The sequence below is a fragment of the Sinohyriopsis cumingii genome, chromosome 7 (assembly GCF_028554795.1).
Source record: "Sinohyriopsis cumingii isolate HCF-2022 chromosome 7, ASM2855479v2, whole genome shotgun sequence".
Lineage (NCBI taxonomy): Eukaryota > Metazoa > Mollusca > Bivalvia > Unionida > Unionidae > Sinohyriopsis > Sinohyriopsis cumingii.
Genome location: NC_142967.1, coordinates 57716262 through 57734677, shown reverse-complemented (window position 1 = coordinate 57734677; position 18416 = coordinate 57716262). Strand labels below are relative to the sequence as shown.

The 18416-nt window shown below is 33.3% G+C and overlaps 1 protein-coding gene across 4 annotated transcripts in view; it reads right to left on the bottom strand.

The window, feature by feature from the left end:
• The window catches only part of LOC149795325 (uncharacterized), a 132402-nt gene extending 116203 nt beyond the window's left edge, over nt 1-16199 (bottom strand). For all 4 annotated transcript variants that reach the window (XM_089965094.1, XM_089965095.1, XM_089965096.1 and 1 more), the window contains exons 1-3: nt 15127-16199; nt 12608-12747; nt 3759-3902 (exon numbers count right to left, since the gene is read on the bottom strand). In XM_089965094.1, the coding sequence (XP_089821220.1) occupies nt 3759-3902; nt 12608-12747; nt 15127-16085 (1243 nt within the window). In that variant the 5' untranslated portion in view covers nt 16086-16199. The remainder of the gene's footprint in view (nt 1-3758; nt 3903-12607; nt 12748-15126) is intronic.
• Between the last annotated feature and the right edge of the window lie 2217 nt (nt 16200-18416).

Here is an 18416-nt window from a genome sequence, read left to right as displayed (position 1 = left end):
AAACCTTAATATATTACTTTTTTAATCATCAAAATGGTGGCTGCACAGAAATTTAGAATCAACATTGTGAATTAAAAAGATTTAAGAAAAACCATTTTATTGACAGACCTTTGATACAGCCCTGTTTTTAACACTTGTCCAGCATTTATTTTAAGCCTATATTCATGTAATAGCAGGTGCTTATTTAAACTTTCATATTATCATGCTGCATAATTGACATTAGCATCCATTAGTAGATTTCACGGACTATATCATCCAGGTATCACAATGACCAGATGATAACGGGGGATTTCAGAATTATTTTTTTACCCAGGTGATGAGAATGAATTCTTTGGCTTTGAACCAGATAACACCGGAGAGTGACATTTATAAGATACTGTGAATCAGAAAAGTATGGACCTAACTTTCATTTTTTATCGGTAAGATGTACAGAATTAACATAAATAACAGGATACTGTCAATCAGACTATCTGGGACTATTTCTTACTGGTAAGTTATCTAAGGTTTCTTGGTAACTCACACCCATGTTTATAGCATGGTCTATGTTTTTGGACTCTTATTGTATACGAGTTGTCATGGGAGAGGTGTATAAACACTGATTGTGGCCATATGACTCTATTGTGTATGAGTTGTCATGGGAGAGGTGTATAAAGATTGATTGTGGCCATATGACTCTATTTTGTATGAGTTGTCATGGGAGAGGTGTATAATGATTGACTGTGGCCATATGACTCTGTTGTGTATGAGTTGTCATGGGAAAGGTGTATAAAGATTGATTGTGGCATATGACTCTATTGTATATGAGTTGTGATGGGAGAGGTGTATAAAGATTGATTATGGCCATATGACTCTGTTGTGTATGAGTTGTGATGGGAGAGGTGTATAAAGATTGATTATGGCCATATGACTGTTGTGTATGAGTTGTGATGGGAGAGGTGTATAAAGATTGATTATGGCCATATGACTCTGTTGTGTATGAGTTGTCATGGGAGAGGTGTATAAAGATTGATTATGGCCATATGACTCTGTTGTGTATGAGTTGTCATGGGAGAGGTGTATAAAGATTGATTATGGCCATATGACTCTGTTGTGTATGAGTTGTCATGGGAGAGGTGTATAAAGATTGATTATGGCCATATGACTCTGTTGTGTATGAGTTGTCATGGGAGAGGTGTATAAAGATTGATTATGGCCATATGACTCTGTTGTGTATGAGTTGTCATGGGAGAGGTGTATAAAGATTGATTATGGCCATATGACTCTGTTGTGTATGAGTTGTCATGGGAGAGGTGTATAAAGATTGATTATGGCCATATGACTCTGTTGTGTATGAGTTGTCATGGAAGAGGTGTATAAAGATTGATTATGGCCATATGACTCTGTTGTGTATGAGTTGTCATGGGAGAGGTGTATAAAGATTGACTATGGCCATATGACTCTGTTGTGTATGAGTTGTCATGGGAGAGGTGTATAAAGATTGATTATGGCCATATGACTCTGTTGTGTATGAGTTGTCATGGGAGAGGTGTATAAAGATTGATTATGGCCATATGACTCTGTTGTGTATGAGTTGTCATGGGAGAGGTGTATAAAGATTGATTATGGCCATATGACTCTGTTGTGTATGAGTTGTCATGGGAGAGGTGTATAAAGACTGACTGTGGCCATATGACTCTGTTGTATATGAGTTGTCATGGGAGAGGTGTATAAAGACTGATTGTGGCCATATGACTCTGTTGTGTATGAGTTGTCATGGGAGAGGTGTATAAAGATTGATTATGGCCATATGACTCTGTTGTGTATGAGTTGTCATGGGAGAGGTGTATAAAGACTGACTGTGGCCATATGACTCTGTTGTGTATGAGTTGTCATGGGAGAGGTGTATAAAGATTGATTATGGCCATATGACTCTATTGTGTATGAGTTGTCAGGGGAGAGGTGTATAAAGATTGATTGTGGCCATATGACTCTGTTGTGTATGAGTTGTCATGGGAGAGGTGTATAAAGACTGACTGTGGCCATATGACTCTGTTGTGTATGAGTTGTCATGGGAGAGGTGTATAAAGATTGATTATGGCCATATGACTCTGTTGTGTATGAGTTGTCATGGGAGAGGTGTATAAAGATTGATTATGGCCATATGACTCTGTTGTGTATGAGTTGTCATGGGAGAGGTGTATAAAGATTGATTATGGCCATATGACTCTGTTGTGTATGAGTTGTCATGGGAGAGGTGTATAAAGATTGATTATGGCCATATTCATGTATCAAGATCTGATTTCACGCAACATTGGTGTAACAGTGTGTTGTTATAATTCAACCTTTATATGTGTGTGCGTGTGTGTGTGTAATTGGATTTTTAATGTAGCTTTAACAATTTTTCAGTAATACTGCTATGATGTCTGCAGTGTGGCAGCATATAGTGATGTCTAGCATTGGGTCATCATGCCATAGACATGTAGTATGATGTCCCACCTAGTCACATTATTCTGATACCAGGATGAACAGTCCTACCACTAATCTCTTAATGCTGAGTGCCTAGGGAGGTAGCTGTTAGTACCATTTTTAAAAGATCTTTGGTATGATTCGTCCAAGGTTCAAACCCATGACCTCCCACATCTGAGGCAGACACTCTAACCACTAGGTACCAGAGCGGTACTTACTTCAACCTTTACCAGGACTGCACCCAAAACAAATATCTGCATTCCACATCATGCATGTTTTGACTGATAACATACAATTCTGCTGAATTGTCCAATTGCACAAAAGAGATAAATCTTCTGAGTAGAAATATGAGATGTGTTCTCTTGCCTGAATGTGTCAAATTCACTCCAAGTGATAAACTAACACTGCACACAAAGTAGATTTTCAACTTGCCAGCTCTACAGCAACCAGTGATTATTTTCATTTACCATGTATCAATCACATTACAGTTCAAAACCTGTGTAATTTCATGTAGTTATCTGCCAAGCATCAGGTAATTGCTTTATTCCTCAGAATGACATATTACGCTTAACAATTTGCAAAGGTGATCATTAGTAATTTTGCATAAACATTTTTAGCATTCACAATTTTGGCAATATCACACTGCATTCTTCAACAACTAATGTTGAAGATATTTATGCTCTGAGTATGGGAAATTGCTAATGATCATAAATTATCCAAAGCAAGTAAACAACCTTTTCAGATAAATTTGCAAGGCAGTTATTTCTCATTTGATCTTGGAAGTTGACTCCCTTGCAAAACATGCTGATAATTTTATCATTTTGCATCTGTAAAACAGGAGCATGTGCTGCCTCGGGAAAAGAAATTACTAAAGCCAAACTTTAATCTGACTCTGAAAATATCAGTTTTTTTCTTGTTCATTTTTTTGTAAAAATTGCAATATTAAATGTTTTTTTTTCTGGTACCAATGTCTGCTGAATCACTCATGCATGCTGAAACCATCATCCTTCAGGCTTGGGCTTCATTGACTGCCTCAGAATTGGTCAACACTGATATCAGAAAAAACATCTATGATCACTATGGTGACTGGTGTTTTAATGAATAAGTAATAATGAATAAGTAAAACTGATACATATTTACCTGTCATGATCTGCATTCAGTAATTATATTTTATATTAAGACCTATACCATCATGAAGGGTGTTATAACAAGTGTTCCTCAGAGAAAAAGAGATAGCTGTAATGAAAGGGGTTATACCAGTATAAGACAGGACTATAATGAAGCGTGTTACTGGCAAAACAAGACAGACTTACCTGTAAGGAGTTCCTGTTGGTACATATTATCTGTATCAAGTATCTTGTCCCCTACTTTAGGGTTCATGAAGTCCCTAAGGGTTGGAGGAGATGGGTTTGTGTAACTTTTCACCTCAATATTGGCAGCCGTAGAGTTTATAGCACCTGCCGATTGGTAGAAATGGAGTCACTGATAGACAACATACCAATAACAAAGACAAAACAGCAATAAAAGAGAAATGATATGCCATAGTGAAATATACAAAAGTTTACAACTGTAAAATAATTTTTTTCTACTTTAAAAATTTCAAAGAAGATATTAACTTTGCATGGTTAAGTTTTGGCTAATATAAGCAAAAAGATCAAGAACAAATTCTTATAAAACTGAAGATTATCAGTGAACTGTAAGGACACAATTGTTTGTTATTCTTGCTACCAAAATGTTATATGATTCTTACTGTTTATTGTTCTTTCATTTCCGGTAAGTGATTTCTACCATACTTATAAAAAATGTATGCAAGTTACAAAGTCAAAGTGGAAAGGATGGTTATGTGACAATACTGCATGATGGATACTGGATTGTTTCTCAGATAATTCAAATAAATGAATTAAATGTATGAACTCTTCTGATTAATACTGAAAACAAAACTTATTATTATCTAGGATTACTGTTGAGTACTAATCATAAAATTCTAACAACAAGAAAGACTTGCTTTGAACACATTTAGAAATGGAAAGAGTTTATTTGTAAGCATAGTGTTAAAGGATACAAAATCTTACTATGTGTATCTTTGTATTTTGAAAGCGTAAAGTTAAAAGATACAAAATCTATGTGTATCTTTTTATTTTGTAAGCATAGTGTTCAAGGATACAAAATTTATGTGTATCTTTTTATTTTGTAAGCATAGTGTTCAGGATACAAAATCTTAAATATGTGTATCTTTGGATCTTGTTTTTCAAAATATGTTTGATAGGAAATTTCTCCATGTGAATCAATGAAATAATAATTTGTACCCTGAATAAGCAAATGATTTCAAAGAAATAATGAAAAATCATAACAGAGATAAGAAGTGTATCCTTAAGCAGCAAAAGGTTTCAAATAAATATTAGAAAATTATAACAAAGATAAGAAAGCTAAGCGTATTATGTAAAATGTTATCAATGGCTACCAAGATGTGATCACTTGTCTGATGATAACCGCATTTTTATTTATAAAAGCAACATTTAATTTTTTTATAACAATATTAAAGAAAATGTATCATATTACATGTGCAATATTGTTGAAAACTTGTCACATTACACTTGCAGGATCAGAAATAAAGCACATATATGAGAAACAAAAAATGTTTACAATTAATATTATACAATTCTTAATTGACCTCTGCATTACTTTACTGTGATGAAATGTGAGAAAAATTACAATATCTTGTGACATATAAAATATTCACATTTCTTTAACAGTAGACAAGAAAACTTAATTTGCTGATGTCACCCCTGGTAAGCTCAAGGGTGTATATACAAGTAATAATTCAGTATGGTTAGAGCCACAGAATAGTCAAACCTGTTTAAAGGTCAGCCTTAGGACTGGTAAAACAGACCTTTGTAAGCAGGTGACTTATACAAGCACAAAATTGAGTTTTGAATTTTACTTTTGTACTTGATTTTACTATACAGGTGGTTGCTTTATCAAAATGACCACTATGGCAAGTTTGATTGTTATCTTTATCCATAAAGAAATTATTAAAACTTCAAAATAAGCCATTGTGTTTTTCTATTTTGTCTATTTTCAACGCATCTGTAGTTGGGAACAGCAAACAGGTAGCTAGTTCAGCTGATAAAAAGCAAAATAATTTTTAAAAACTTACTTAATTTAGAACTAGCTTCAAATTTAGTAAATGGCATGTATCCAACTGTAGCTAAGAAATTCTGTCCATTGAGCTGACCAGAGGTGGATGTATTTTACTGTTTCCTCTGGACTTAAACACTGACTATACTAACCAGTCATTGCAGATACTTTCAGGATCCAACACAAAACAGGTGCCATGAAAAACAGTGGAAAGCAAGCGGTGAGATAAAGTCACTGTGTAAAAGGTGAAGGTCAGGGTTAACAACATAAAAAAGAAGTGAACATAGGAAACAAGAATTTGAAGTACAAAGTTGAAAAGATCAAAATACATATTTAATCCTTTCAGTGTATATGATGCTATCTGCATTACAGTTTGTTCAACTATCATTGTCATTTATTATCCCCTCTAATTTTCCAACTGATGTAAAATTATACAAATCAGAATCATGCATCCATTGTCCATCTATCCATCATCATTTTTCAGACTTTGAATATAAGCTTTTATAATCAAGATCTCAGATAAGTTTGCTAAAGAGTGAGATCTGTGCATGTTAATGTGGTGGTCATGCATATGATTGGCTGAGCATGTTTCTGTTACATATATTTGATTTAATTTATATTTGATTTAATTTGTGTTTGATTTGATTTGATTGTTTGTGGGTTTTGGAATCTTTTTATTTTCTTTACATATCAATGTAATGTAATTTTGTTTACAAATAATTTGATAGTTTCCAGAAAATTAAGTTTGACCTGAATGTTTCCATAATACCTAATAACAGAAACACTTGTTTCTATTTTTGACTTATTTCCTGGCCTTGACCGAGGGTCAAGTAAACAACGTTTTCTCGGAGTAAAATGATTGGTTCTTATCAAGGACATACAGGAGCTATGTGATTTTTACACATAAACATGATCATGTGATCCTCTATTTTGCAATTAGGCATTTCCAAAACTGTGAAATACTTAGTATTAATGGTGATGTTTAGAGAGAGAGATCAGAGAGTCTGCGGCTTTTAAACACTTGTTGTCAAGTTGTTTTCTTCTGTTGTGACCAGTATTGAATTTTTGAGTTTTTGAGTTATTTGTTAATTTTTCTTCAGATTATTTGGACTCTAAAAGATTAATTTGTTTTTCTGGAAATATTATTGTACTGGTATAGAATTCTTGAACAAGGACATTTCTTGAAAATTTTATTTGGATTTCCAAGACCAGAGGATTAATTATTGTGTTTCTACAAGGAACTGTAGACTTCAACACAGTACAAGTTACAGCATACATCATCACTTTCCATCTTGGATTCTTTGTTGGGACTCAAACTTGAAATAATTAAAACGTTTCATTATTAGGACTTCAAAAATTTTATTCATGAATTTTTATTGGATTATTTTGGATTTGATTCTTGAAATCGTAAGTTCATATTTTTTTCATTTTTACAGTATTTTTCCAGGGAAATAAATTATTTTTTAAATTTTTCAAATCTTGTTGTTTTCACTCTTTCTTGTGTTACTGTTTATTCGAGCCTAAACACGTAACATAAGAGTTACCAATTTGAAGGCCATATTTCTGATCCAACTGTGACCAAACTTAGAATGTATGTTTATATCATCAAGATCTATGAAGAGATGGAAAATTAGCTGGATCGACATATACTAATGAAGTGATCGTGCATCTGAATGACTTAGCTTGTTACCACTCTGGAGGCCATATTTCAGGTTCAATTTTGATCCAACTTGTATTTATGCTTAGGATGACCTCTGTCATGTCAGAAGATCCACACATATTAATCTGATTGGTCAAGCTTGTCAACACTCTAGTAACTCTATGATCAGATTTGTATCAAAGTTGTTCAGCAGCCTAACATCATCAGACTGCTGGATGACATCGATCACAAGTATTATCCATACATATTAATCTGATTGGTCAAGCTTGTCAACACTCTAGTAACTCTATCTATGATCAGATTTGTATCAAAGTTGTTCAGCAGCCTAACATCATCAGACTGCTGGATGACATTGATCACAAGTATTATCCACACATATTAATCTGATTGGTCAAGTTTGTCAACACCCTAGTAACTCTACCTATGATCAGATTTGTATCAAAGTTGTTCAGCAGCCTAACATCATCAGACTGCTGGATGACATTGATCACAAGTATTATCCATACATATTAATCTGATTGGTCAAGCTTGTCAACACTCTAGTAACTCTATGATCATATTTGTATCAAAGTTGTTCAGCAGCCTAACATCATCAGACTGCTGGATGACGTTGATCATGATTGTTATCCATTAATCTGCTAATCTAATCCTGTACCTGATTGACAATGCTTGTCACCAGCATGGAATCTATATTTAGAGTGGATTTTCCTCAAAGTTGGCCAATAATATTATATTTTTGTGGTCTTAGACAGCTTCTGTAAGACAGGAGATCTGTCAGCTTTTCTGTTTTAAATTGAAAAGTGCAACTGTTATTTGGAGATAAGATGCCCCCTAGATTCACCTTAGATCATGCTAAACAGTCAACCTAATGTTTCCAAGAAAGCCCTCATTAATCTTTAATGATTTATTTGAACAGTTGTATTTTGCCCCCCTCCCCCAGCATCCAGGCACTAAAAGGATTAAATAAAAAAGTAAAATCAAATAGATATTACTAGAATCTAAATAGCAGTACATATAGAACTAAAATCTAAACAGCAGTTCATTATATAGAACTAGAATCTAAACAGCAGTTCATTATATAGAACTAGAATCTATACAGCAGTTCATTATATAGAACTAGAATCTAAACAGCAGTTCATTATATAGAACTAGAATCTATACAGAAGTTCATTATATAGAACTAGAATCTATACAGAAGTTCATTATATAGAACTAGAATCTATACAGAAGTTCATTATATAGAACTAGAATCTATACAGCAGTTCATTATATAGAACTAGAATCTATACAGCAGTTCATTATACAGAACTAGAATCTAAACAGCAGTTCATTATATAGAACTAGAATCTATACAGCAGTTCATTATATAGAACTAGAATCTATACAGAAGTTCATTATATAGAACTAGAATCTATACAGCAGTTCATTATATAGAACTAGAATCTATACAGAAGTTCATTATATAGAACTAGAATCTATACAGCAGTTCATTATATAGAACTAGAATCTATACAGCAGTTCATTATACAGAACTAGAATCTAAACAGCAGTTCATTTTATAGAACTAGAATCTAAACAGCAGTTCATTATATAGAACTAGAATCTATACAGCAGTTCATTATATAGAGCTAGAATCTATACAGCAGTTCATTATATGGAAATAGAATCTTTCAGCAGTTCATTTTATAGAACTAGAATCTAAACAGCAGTTCATCATGAACATATAGAACTAGAATCTATACAGCAGTTCATTATATAGAACTAGAATCTATACAGCAGTTCATTATATAGAACTAGAATTTATCAGCAGTTCATTTTGTAGAACCAGAATCTAAACAGCAGTTCATCATGAACATTTAGAACTATAATCTATACAGCAGTTGATTATGTAGAACTAAAATAATCAGTTCATCATAAAGATCTAAAATCTAAATAGCAGTTTAATAATGATAATAAATAATGACCAGAAGTTGAATCTAAATAGCAGTTCATCATATAGATAAAGAATCTAAATAACACTTCTTCAGTGATTAGAATTAGAATCTAAATAGCTGTTTGTCAATGATGAGAATAAAAAGATATAAGGTCTAGGCGAGTTATAGTAAAGTCATACTTGAAAAAATTAAAAAATTTGCTGTTTGACCCATTAATATCACTTTTTCCCATCATTCTGATGAACTCCTTTTTTTGCATAATTGTCACTGTCAAATGTTTAAAATTGTTCAAAATCATGCAACATGGAAAACCCCACAGCTGGCAACCTATTTGCATACATTCATGCAAAACATGAGTCCAAAGACATTCATGCAAAATATGTGTCCAAAGACAGCATGAATACCACAAGAATGATCTAATAATAAATAAATCAACTGCATGTATCGCTGAATTAAAAAGATAAATAAATAAAACTGATTTTGCAATATTCTTAATAATAAACTATATTATTAATAATTAGTGTCTGTATCTGTATGGAAAGGTTTGATTTTCATCTTTCACTATCTTTGCACAGGGTTTATACCTTAATATTCCTTTAAATTTTTAATTATTCATACAAACAATACAATTTAATTGTAAATAAAAAATTACCCTATATTGATTTGGGTTGTGAAATGTTGGCTGACCATTTTATATAGGATATCTCTATTTAAAACAAATATAAAATCAAATCTGTTCTGTTTTTGAATATTATGTACCATGCATGCTTGCTTATAAGTCAAATCCAACTGCAAACAATACAGACCCTGATCTGCTGATTACTCCTAACAAATTATATAGACCATGATTTGTTTGTGCAATGTGCGATGGCAGATCTGGGTCTGTACCGTTTGAAGTTGGACTTGACTTATAAGCAATTATATATGGTAAACATGATCATGAATCTGTTGCTAGCATTCTACATGGTTTTCAGTTAAAATGACATCAGAGTTGGAGGATTACTGTATGTTTTTAATCCATGTAACCCAAATCTACAACCTGTACCTACTCACAAGTTGTGTCCAACTGCCAACAACACAGATCCTGATCTGCTGTCACATAATTTGTTGGCAGATCAGGGCCTGTGTTGTTTTGTCTACTGATAATTCCTAGAAAATTGTCAGCAGATCTGAGTCTGTGCATTTTGCAGTTGGATTTGACTTAAAAGCTAGTATATATGGTGTAGGTGCAAAAACATGTTCCAACTTCAAATAAACAGTAAATACAAAAATGTGTATGTAAAGCCCATCTTCCGTGCAATAATATGTCAACTATGATGATAAAAACTATCACCAAAAATAATTTGAAATCTTACTGAAGTTACTCTGCTTTCTCAATTTTTCTAAGCAAAAGGAAAAAATTGATTAAAAGTAATTTACATGTAATAAATATACTTGAAAAGTAAGTAATTACCTTGAAAAATATTGTCATGTTTTATACTGATGAAAAAAAAACTACCAAACAACAAGTTTGAAATTTTTTCTCATTTTTAAAAATATTTTTCAAGAAAGGAATTTTTTATTAAATACGTCTTGTTTCTTATAGTTTTGTTTGTTAAGAATTAACTGCTTCACAAATTTTATGTTTGCACTAACACTTTAAATGTGTATTTGTTTTTTCATGTCCAGATCGTGCATATATAAGTTATAATGTGGGGTCCATGACAGTTTCCAAATTATAAGCCAAGGGCATGTCCCCTATTCCAGTAGCATATATATGTTATAAGGTGGGGACCATGACAGTTTCAAAGTTATAGGCCAAGGGCAAGTCTCCTATTCCAGTAACATATATAAGTTACAAGGTGGGGACCTTGACAGTTTCCAAGTTATAAGCCATTGGTAATTCCCCTATTCCAGTAGCATATATAAGTTATAAGGTGGGGACCATGACAGTCTCAAAGTTATAAGATAATGGCAAGTCCCCTATTCCAGTAGTAGATATAAGTTATAAGGTGGGGACCTTGACAGTTTCTCAGTTATAGGCCAAGGGCAAGTTCCCTATTCCAGTAGCATATATAAGTTATAAGGTTGGGATTTAGACAGTTTCCAAGTTATAAGCCAAGGGCAAGTCCTCAAAATCAGTAGCAAGACCTCCAGTATATACTAAATGCACAAATGCATTGTTTTCTCATGCCAATTAAACATATTCATTGTTATAAGAGATCTTAAGAGATTCCAACTTATGACCTAGGGGCATATTTCATACCCCAGAGGCATGGACCAGGGTCTGTACTGAATATATGTCTCAGTTTGTCCCCTGGAGTCTTTTAAACATATATATGGCTACTGGGTGTGGATTTAAATAGTTTCCAAGTTATGACACAGGGGCAAATCACCTAATCCAGGGGCATTACAAAGGGTGTGTATTGGATATATGTCTGATTTCATTTCCTCAAGTCCTTCAAACCTGTTTATGGTTATATGTTGGGTTCTTAATAGTTTCCCTGTTAATACCAAGGGCAAAAATTTGCCCCCCCCCCCAAGGTGTAGTCCAAAAACTCTTAAATATGTTATAGCTTTGGTCTTGATGATGGCACAAGCCAATTGTCAGACTTTTACATACAATACATAAATAATTTATATTTCTTAAAGACTTTACCCACCCCAACCCCTGGCCCCACATCCAGGAGTCATATCAAATTTTACAAACTGATTCGTTTCAGGAAGAACTATAACAGATCCCACAGGAATAGATTACCAAAAATTAAGATGGATAGCTCCTGTTGTTTTACTAATATTTCAATGATCAAGATATTATGTGCATGTACTTTAAATTCACAATCTTAACAAAACTCATCAATTAAATAATTTTATTAATATATTATGTGAATATTACTTTTCAATATTATCCTAACCCAAACAGAGCTTGTATTATTATGGCATTAACATTGTATGTTGATAATTGTTTGTTATTAATTGTGTGGGAGATCACGCTATGTTTAGGTGTTAAGACAGTATAATCGCAAGAAATATATTCTCTACTGGCAAGATGAATCAGGGCTCAAATTTAATGTCATCAGTACTAGCAGCATTTTGATAGTTGCAGTAATTTAAACCAGCAAAGATCTGGCTATTTTCAAAGTCCACTAACATTTTGAAACCTGAATACAAAATACTGCCAGAAAGAATTTTCCAGTTCTTTTTTTATCCACTCACAATTCACTGGCACATCAGAATTTTAACAAACAAAACTCAAGTTTGTTAGAATATATTTTGAGCCCTGGAAATGCACAACTATTTCATTTTTTATAATGTATCTGACAATATTTTTATTTCTTGCACATGAAAAGAGTGCAAAACAACATTAAATGCAGTATTTGTATAATCAACTATAGAAATTAATACAGCAGAAAAAATATAAAAGGGGAAAACCAGTGATGCAATATATTACCAGCCTCTTCTTTTTCTATAGTTTTCTTGGCCCTTCGCAAGCCAGCTGGTTGGCGGTAAAATGGGGCTTTGTTTTCATCCGAGTAAGGGTCATTAGCATGTGGTGCTGCCTCCATAATGTTGTATACTTTCTCTAATAACCTGTAAAGCAAATACAGAATATCATCTATCTGAATCAAATGTCATACAGTTTGATACATAATGTAGAAATGTCATACAGTTTGATATATGATGTAGAAATGTCATACAGTTTGATACATAATGTAGAAATGTCATACAGTTTGATATGTAGAAATGTCATACAGTTTGATACATAAAGTAAAAATGTCATACAGTTTGATACATAATGTAAAATCATCATACAGTTTGATACATAATGTAAAAATGTGATTGATAATAAACATTTGAAATTTGGTTTTTGGTTGAACCAGGCTATAATTAAAAAAGTGGCTAAACTGCCAGAAATGTCCTTCATTCTTGAGATAAGGATAGGTGGGGTGGGTGAGAGGTTTAATCAGCAATCTTGTAAGTTAGATCCACTGCAAACTGCACAGACCCAGAACTGACATTGCATAATGCACCTGCAATTCTGGGTCAATATAGTTTGTTAGGACCAACCAGTAGAACAATACAACAAATACCCTGATCTGCTGGCACATTTGTAGATGGCAGGTTTGGGTCTATCATCTTTGTAGTTGGACCTAACCTATGAAAAAAGTATATATGGTATTTGCACCCAGAAAGAATACAGAGTTTTAATAAGTCTTTCAAAATACAAATTTTTAGAGAATAAGTCTTTCACAATACAGATTTTTAATGAATAAGTCCTATAAAATACAGATTTTTACTGCAGATGCTTCTCAAAACTATACAAAAATTGTTTTCCTTTGTAAATTCCCACAAAATTCCAACAATTTTAAACCTAGAATAAAACTACCTTTTGCACATAACCCTCTTCGTTTCATTCACAGTCAGTACAATGCACCCTTAATATAAAATATCCTAGTATAGTGCATTGCATTATATAACACTACTATGGCCATGGATTTCATTTTTCTGGCATGTAATTCTGATACTGAATGTACTTCTGTATAAGGTAACTCAGACCAATTTTAGGGCTGAATAGTGTTAAAATGAAGGACTTCTGTATGACACACATCTTGACACAATACATCAATCTACACCAACATGTTTTCATGACAAATGTCAGATGCAAAATAATACATCAATCTACATCAACATGTTTTCATGACAAATTTCAGATGCAAAATAATACATCAATCTACAAAAACATGTTTTCATGACAAATGTCAGATGCAAAATAATACATCAATCTACACCAACATGTTTTCATGACAAATGTCAGATGCAAAATAATACATCAATCTACATCAACATGTTTTCATGACAAATTTCAGATGCAAAATAATACATCAATCTACACCAACATGTTTTCATGACAAATTTCAGATGCAAAATAATACATCAATCTACACCAACATGTTTTCATAACAAATGTCAGATGCAAAATAATACATCAATCTACACCAACATGTTTTCATGACAAATGTCAGATGCAAAATAATACATCAATCTACACCAACATGTTTTCATGACAAATGTCAGATGCAAAATAATACATCAATCTACACCAACATGTTTTCATGACAAATTTCAGATGCAAAATAATACATCAATCTACACCAACATGTTTTCATAACAAATGTCAGATGCAAAATAATACATCAATCTAGAAAAACATGTTTTCATGACAAATGTCAGATGCAAAATAATACATAAATCTACACCAACATGTTTTCATGACAAATGTCAGATGCAAAATAATACATCAATCTACACCAACATGTTTTCATGACAAATGTCAGATGCAAAATAATACATCAATCTACACCAACATGTTTTCATGACAAATTTCAGATGCAAAATAATACATCAATCTACATCAACATGTTTTCATGACAAATTTCAGATGCAAAATAATACATCAATCTACACCAACATGTTTTCATGACAAATGTCAGATGCAAAATAATACATTAATCCAAGCCAACATGTTTTCATGACAAATGTCAGTTGCAAACAAAACATAAATCTAAACCAACCTGTTCCCAGGATAAATGTCAGACATAATACATCTATCTGAACCATCCTGATTCCATAACAACTCTCAGACATAAAACAATTTATGAATCTGAACCAGCCTGTTTCCATGACAACTGTCAGACAAATCAATTCATAAATCTGAACCAACCTATTCTGATGACAACTGTCAGACATAAAACAATTCATGAATCAGAACCAGCCTGTTTTCATGACAACTGTAAGACACAAGGCAATTCAAGAATCTGAATATGACAAATATAAGACAACTAAACAGACGGATGAATGGATATGAATTTCCATTTTAAGCAAACCAATCAAAAGTGCCATTTAATTTTCTCATAAATGAGAGTTAATGAAAGAAACAGACATCCAGTAAAAGGGGTAAATGTAACTTACGTAGCCTCTTTTTTCTTCCACTTCTTTTTTGGCTTTGTGACTTTTTCATCTTCATCTTTGTCCATTTCATTGTCACTTGTAGTTTCTCTTATCAAGTCTGTATGTTCAGGAGGACCTCCATACCATTTCTGCAACATCCCTGCTAATCGTTCCCTCTCCTTTGAACCAACTGGTGTCTTCTCATAGACAATCCAATTTGCTGTGTTAGAACTAACAATGGACATAAGGTAGGAATCCCATTCATTGTCATCTTTCAAAATTTCTTTTTTGTCTTTTCTCATCGTTTCCTCAGTTTCTTTCTCAGAAGGTTCTTCCTTTGTTTTCTGTGCTGGCTTCTTAACTTCAGTCTCTGATTTTGAATCTTCTTTTTCTTTACCTTCCCCTTTAACTTCAGTGAGAAATATGCCATCCTTAGACTCCACCTCAGAATCTTCTAAAACTATTTCAAGTTCTTCTGCTTTTACCAATTTCTTCTTCGCCTCCTCCTTAATTTGCTCTTGTAATAATGCTTCTTGATGTAAGTGTAGGGCTTTTTCCATTATCCTCCTTTTTAATGGTTTAAGCTTCTTCTTACTGGTTGTAGGTAGATTACAGGGCATGTGCCTTAAGTCTGATCCCCTTGCACTATGTCGACCAACTGGCATCCTAGTTTTTGGTGGCAAGGACACAAGATCACCAATATCAAAGACTTCATACATGTATTTTTCATCATAAGGTAAAGCATGGAAACATCTCTCTCGCACAACATCTTCCTCAAACTGTAGTCCAGCTGCAACTGTCTTCAGGTATTCCTGCCTGACTGGTTCACTTGCTCGAGAAGATGACTTAAAAACTATAGACCCTGGAGCAAAGCGACCCGTTACAATTCTAGCATTGCTTTCCTGTGATCCCACCTGTGGTATTGTAACTCTTGCAGCACATGCAAACAGTGATGGTGTTTTCAACCTCTCAGTTGCCATTTTGCTGGTCAGTCTTTAGGGTCTCTGATGGTTTAAGTTATTGAAGAAAGCATTGTATTAACATCATATACCAGCAGTCGAGGCATATACATGTCTCTGGTTAAGTTGAACAATTCATTACCTGTAAAGAGAACAAACACATGGTTAATAGAAATTTCAACAGTTATCTCGAGACAACATAAATTCTAAAAAAGATAACATTTTAAGCCAAAAAGATAACGTTTTAAGCCAATACCCCAAATTTCTGGAAAGCACTGCTATTATTTACCACAAACACTCAATTGTAAGTCAATTCCAACTGCAAAATACAAGGACTCAGATCTGTCACTGCATAATGTGCCAACAGATCTGGGTCTATGCAGTTAATTAGGAGTAGTTAATAGAACAAACACAGACACTGATCTACCAGCACATTACAGGATAGCAGCTTGGAGTGTTATGTATTTTGCCGTTGGATTCAACTTATAAGTATATATGGTCATTCTTGTTTAAAGGCCAATATTGTTAGCAAGTATTGGTACCTCATCTGGTAATCATTCCTACCATAATAAATATTAATTTGATGCCATCTGTTATAGTTTTATTTTGCTGAAACCTGTTAGAAAACACAGGAAATTGAAGAAAAAAGCTGGCAAATCCCATAAAACAAACATCAACCACCAAAGCTGCAACAGCTCTGTGGTTACTATGGCAGACTTGTGACCAGAAAGGGGGTGGGGGTTGAACCCTGGCCAGTCCTGGTTGGTTGTTGTGGTATATCCCCGAGCAAGATACTTAACTAATTGCCTCTGCATGATATAACCTTTCATGTATTGATGAATCATTTAATACCAATCAATCAATCAATCATAATAAATACAAACTGGAAACATATTTTCATATTTTAAACAAAATTTAAATTCCAAGACAGAACAATACTGGATATGTTTCTGATATCACTTTAGTTAATCCATTCTGAAGCCAAAGAATCAGCAAATTATCATTAAGTATTTGAAATATTGTTCCATATATGGTAATATTATTTGATTAACTCCATAAAATGCTGGTAAAGATCTTATTTCTGTGCAAGACATTGGTCAAAAATGCTGGTAAAGAACTTATTTCCCATGCAGGAGAATGGTCAGAAATGCTGGTAAAGATCTTATTTCCCATGCAAGAGATTGGTCAGAAATGCTTGTAAAGATCTTATTTCCTGTACAGCAGATTAGTCAGAAATGCTGGTCAAGATCTTATTTCCCATGCAAGAGATTAGTAAAAAATGCTGATAAAGATTTTATTTTCCCATGCAATAGACTGGTAAAGATCTTATTTCCAGTGCAGGAGACTGGTAAAAAGTGCTGGATACTTCAGTAAATGCTGGATATATAATGGTTATGCCATCATAAAAATATCCTTGTGTTGCATACAAAATGTATTAATACAAACTAAAATCTCCATGTACATTTTATATTTAGTCAATAATTTGTTGGGGGTGGCACTCTACAGATGTTATGAACTTCTGATGATAGATCCACAAGTGTTGATTATAGAATACTTACAGAGTTTTTATTGTGGGGTGTGGATAGAGGGTAGGTGAGACTTTACATAAATTTTAAATAAACCCAAGTTCTTCATCTGATATATATAAATATATGAACCAAGTTTCAACATAAAATCATGTTATGTTAGGATGCAATGTTCATGCCAGTGGGTCTTTCTTTGCCCCATAAGGAATTAGCAACTGGGTCATAACATAGAAGTATTGAAATCTCCATCATATAACAATATACTGGACATAAAAAATTAAAAAATTAAATTTATTTATGCAACAGACAGTGACCCTGGGTCCATCTGTACTTCTAGGAACTCAGCCAGTGTCATATCTTGGAAACTATCAAGATACCTTCCCAATAACCAGATGTATGATTGCTAAGCACTGACCCTGGAATCAACCCATACATCATAAACTGGACATTATAACCATATATACATTTGCTAGGCATGAAAAAACAAATTTATAAATATAACTGACATTGGCCTCAGAGTCCATATTTACCTCTCCCCCAAGACATAATTTAGAAATTATTGAGCTCCACATCCTATACCCTTGCAGTGTAGCAGCTGTAGCCATTACACTAATTAGTTATATCTCCTTGGAATCATTTAGAAGTTTTTACAAAATAATGTAATTTTATCAAACGTATTAAACTGGGGTTGCTGCTGCAAATATCTTGATTGTGCATTGAAACATCAATATGGTTTGATAGCATCAGCTAAAGTACAATCCATCAATGTTTTTCAGGCTATGATCAGGATCTAGTAATATAGGATAGTTAATTGCTGGATTCTCGC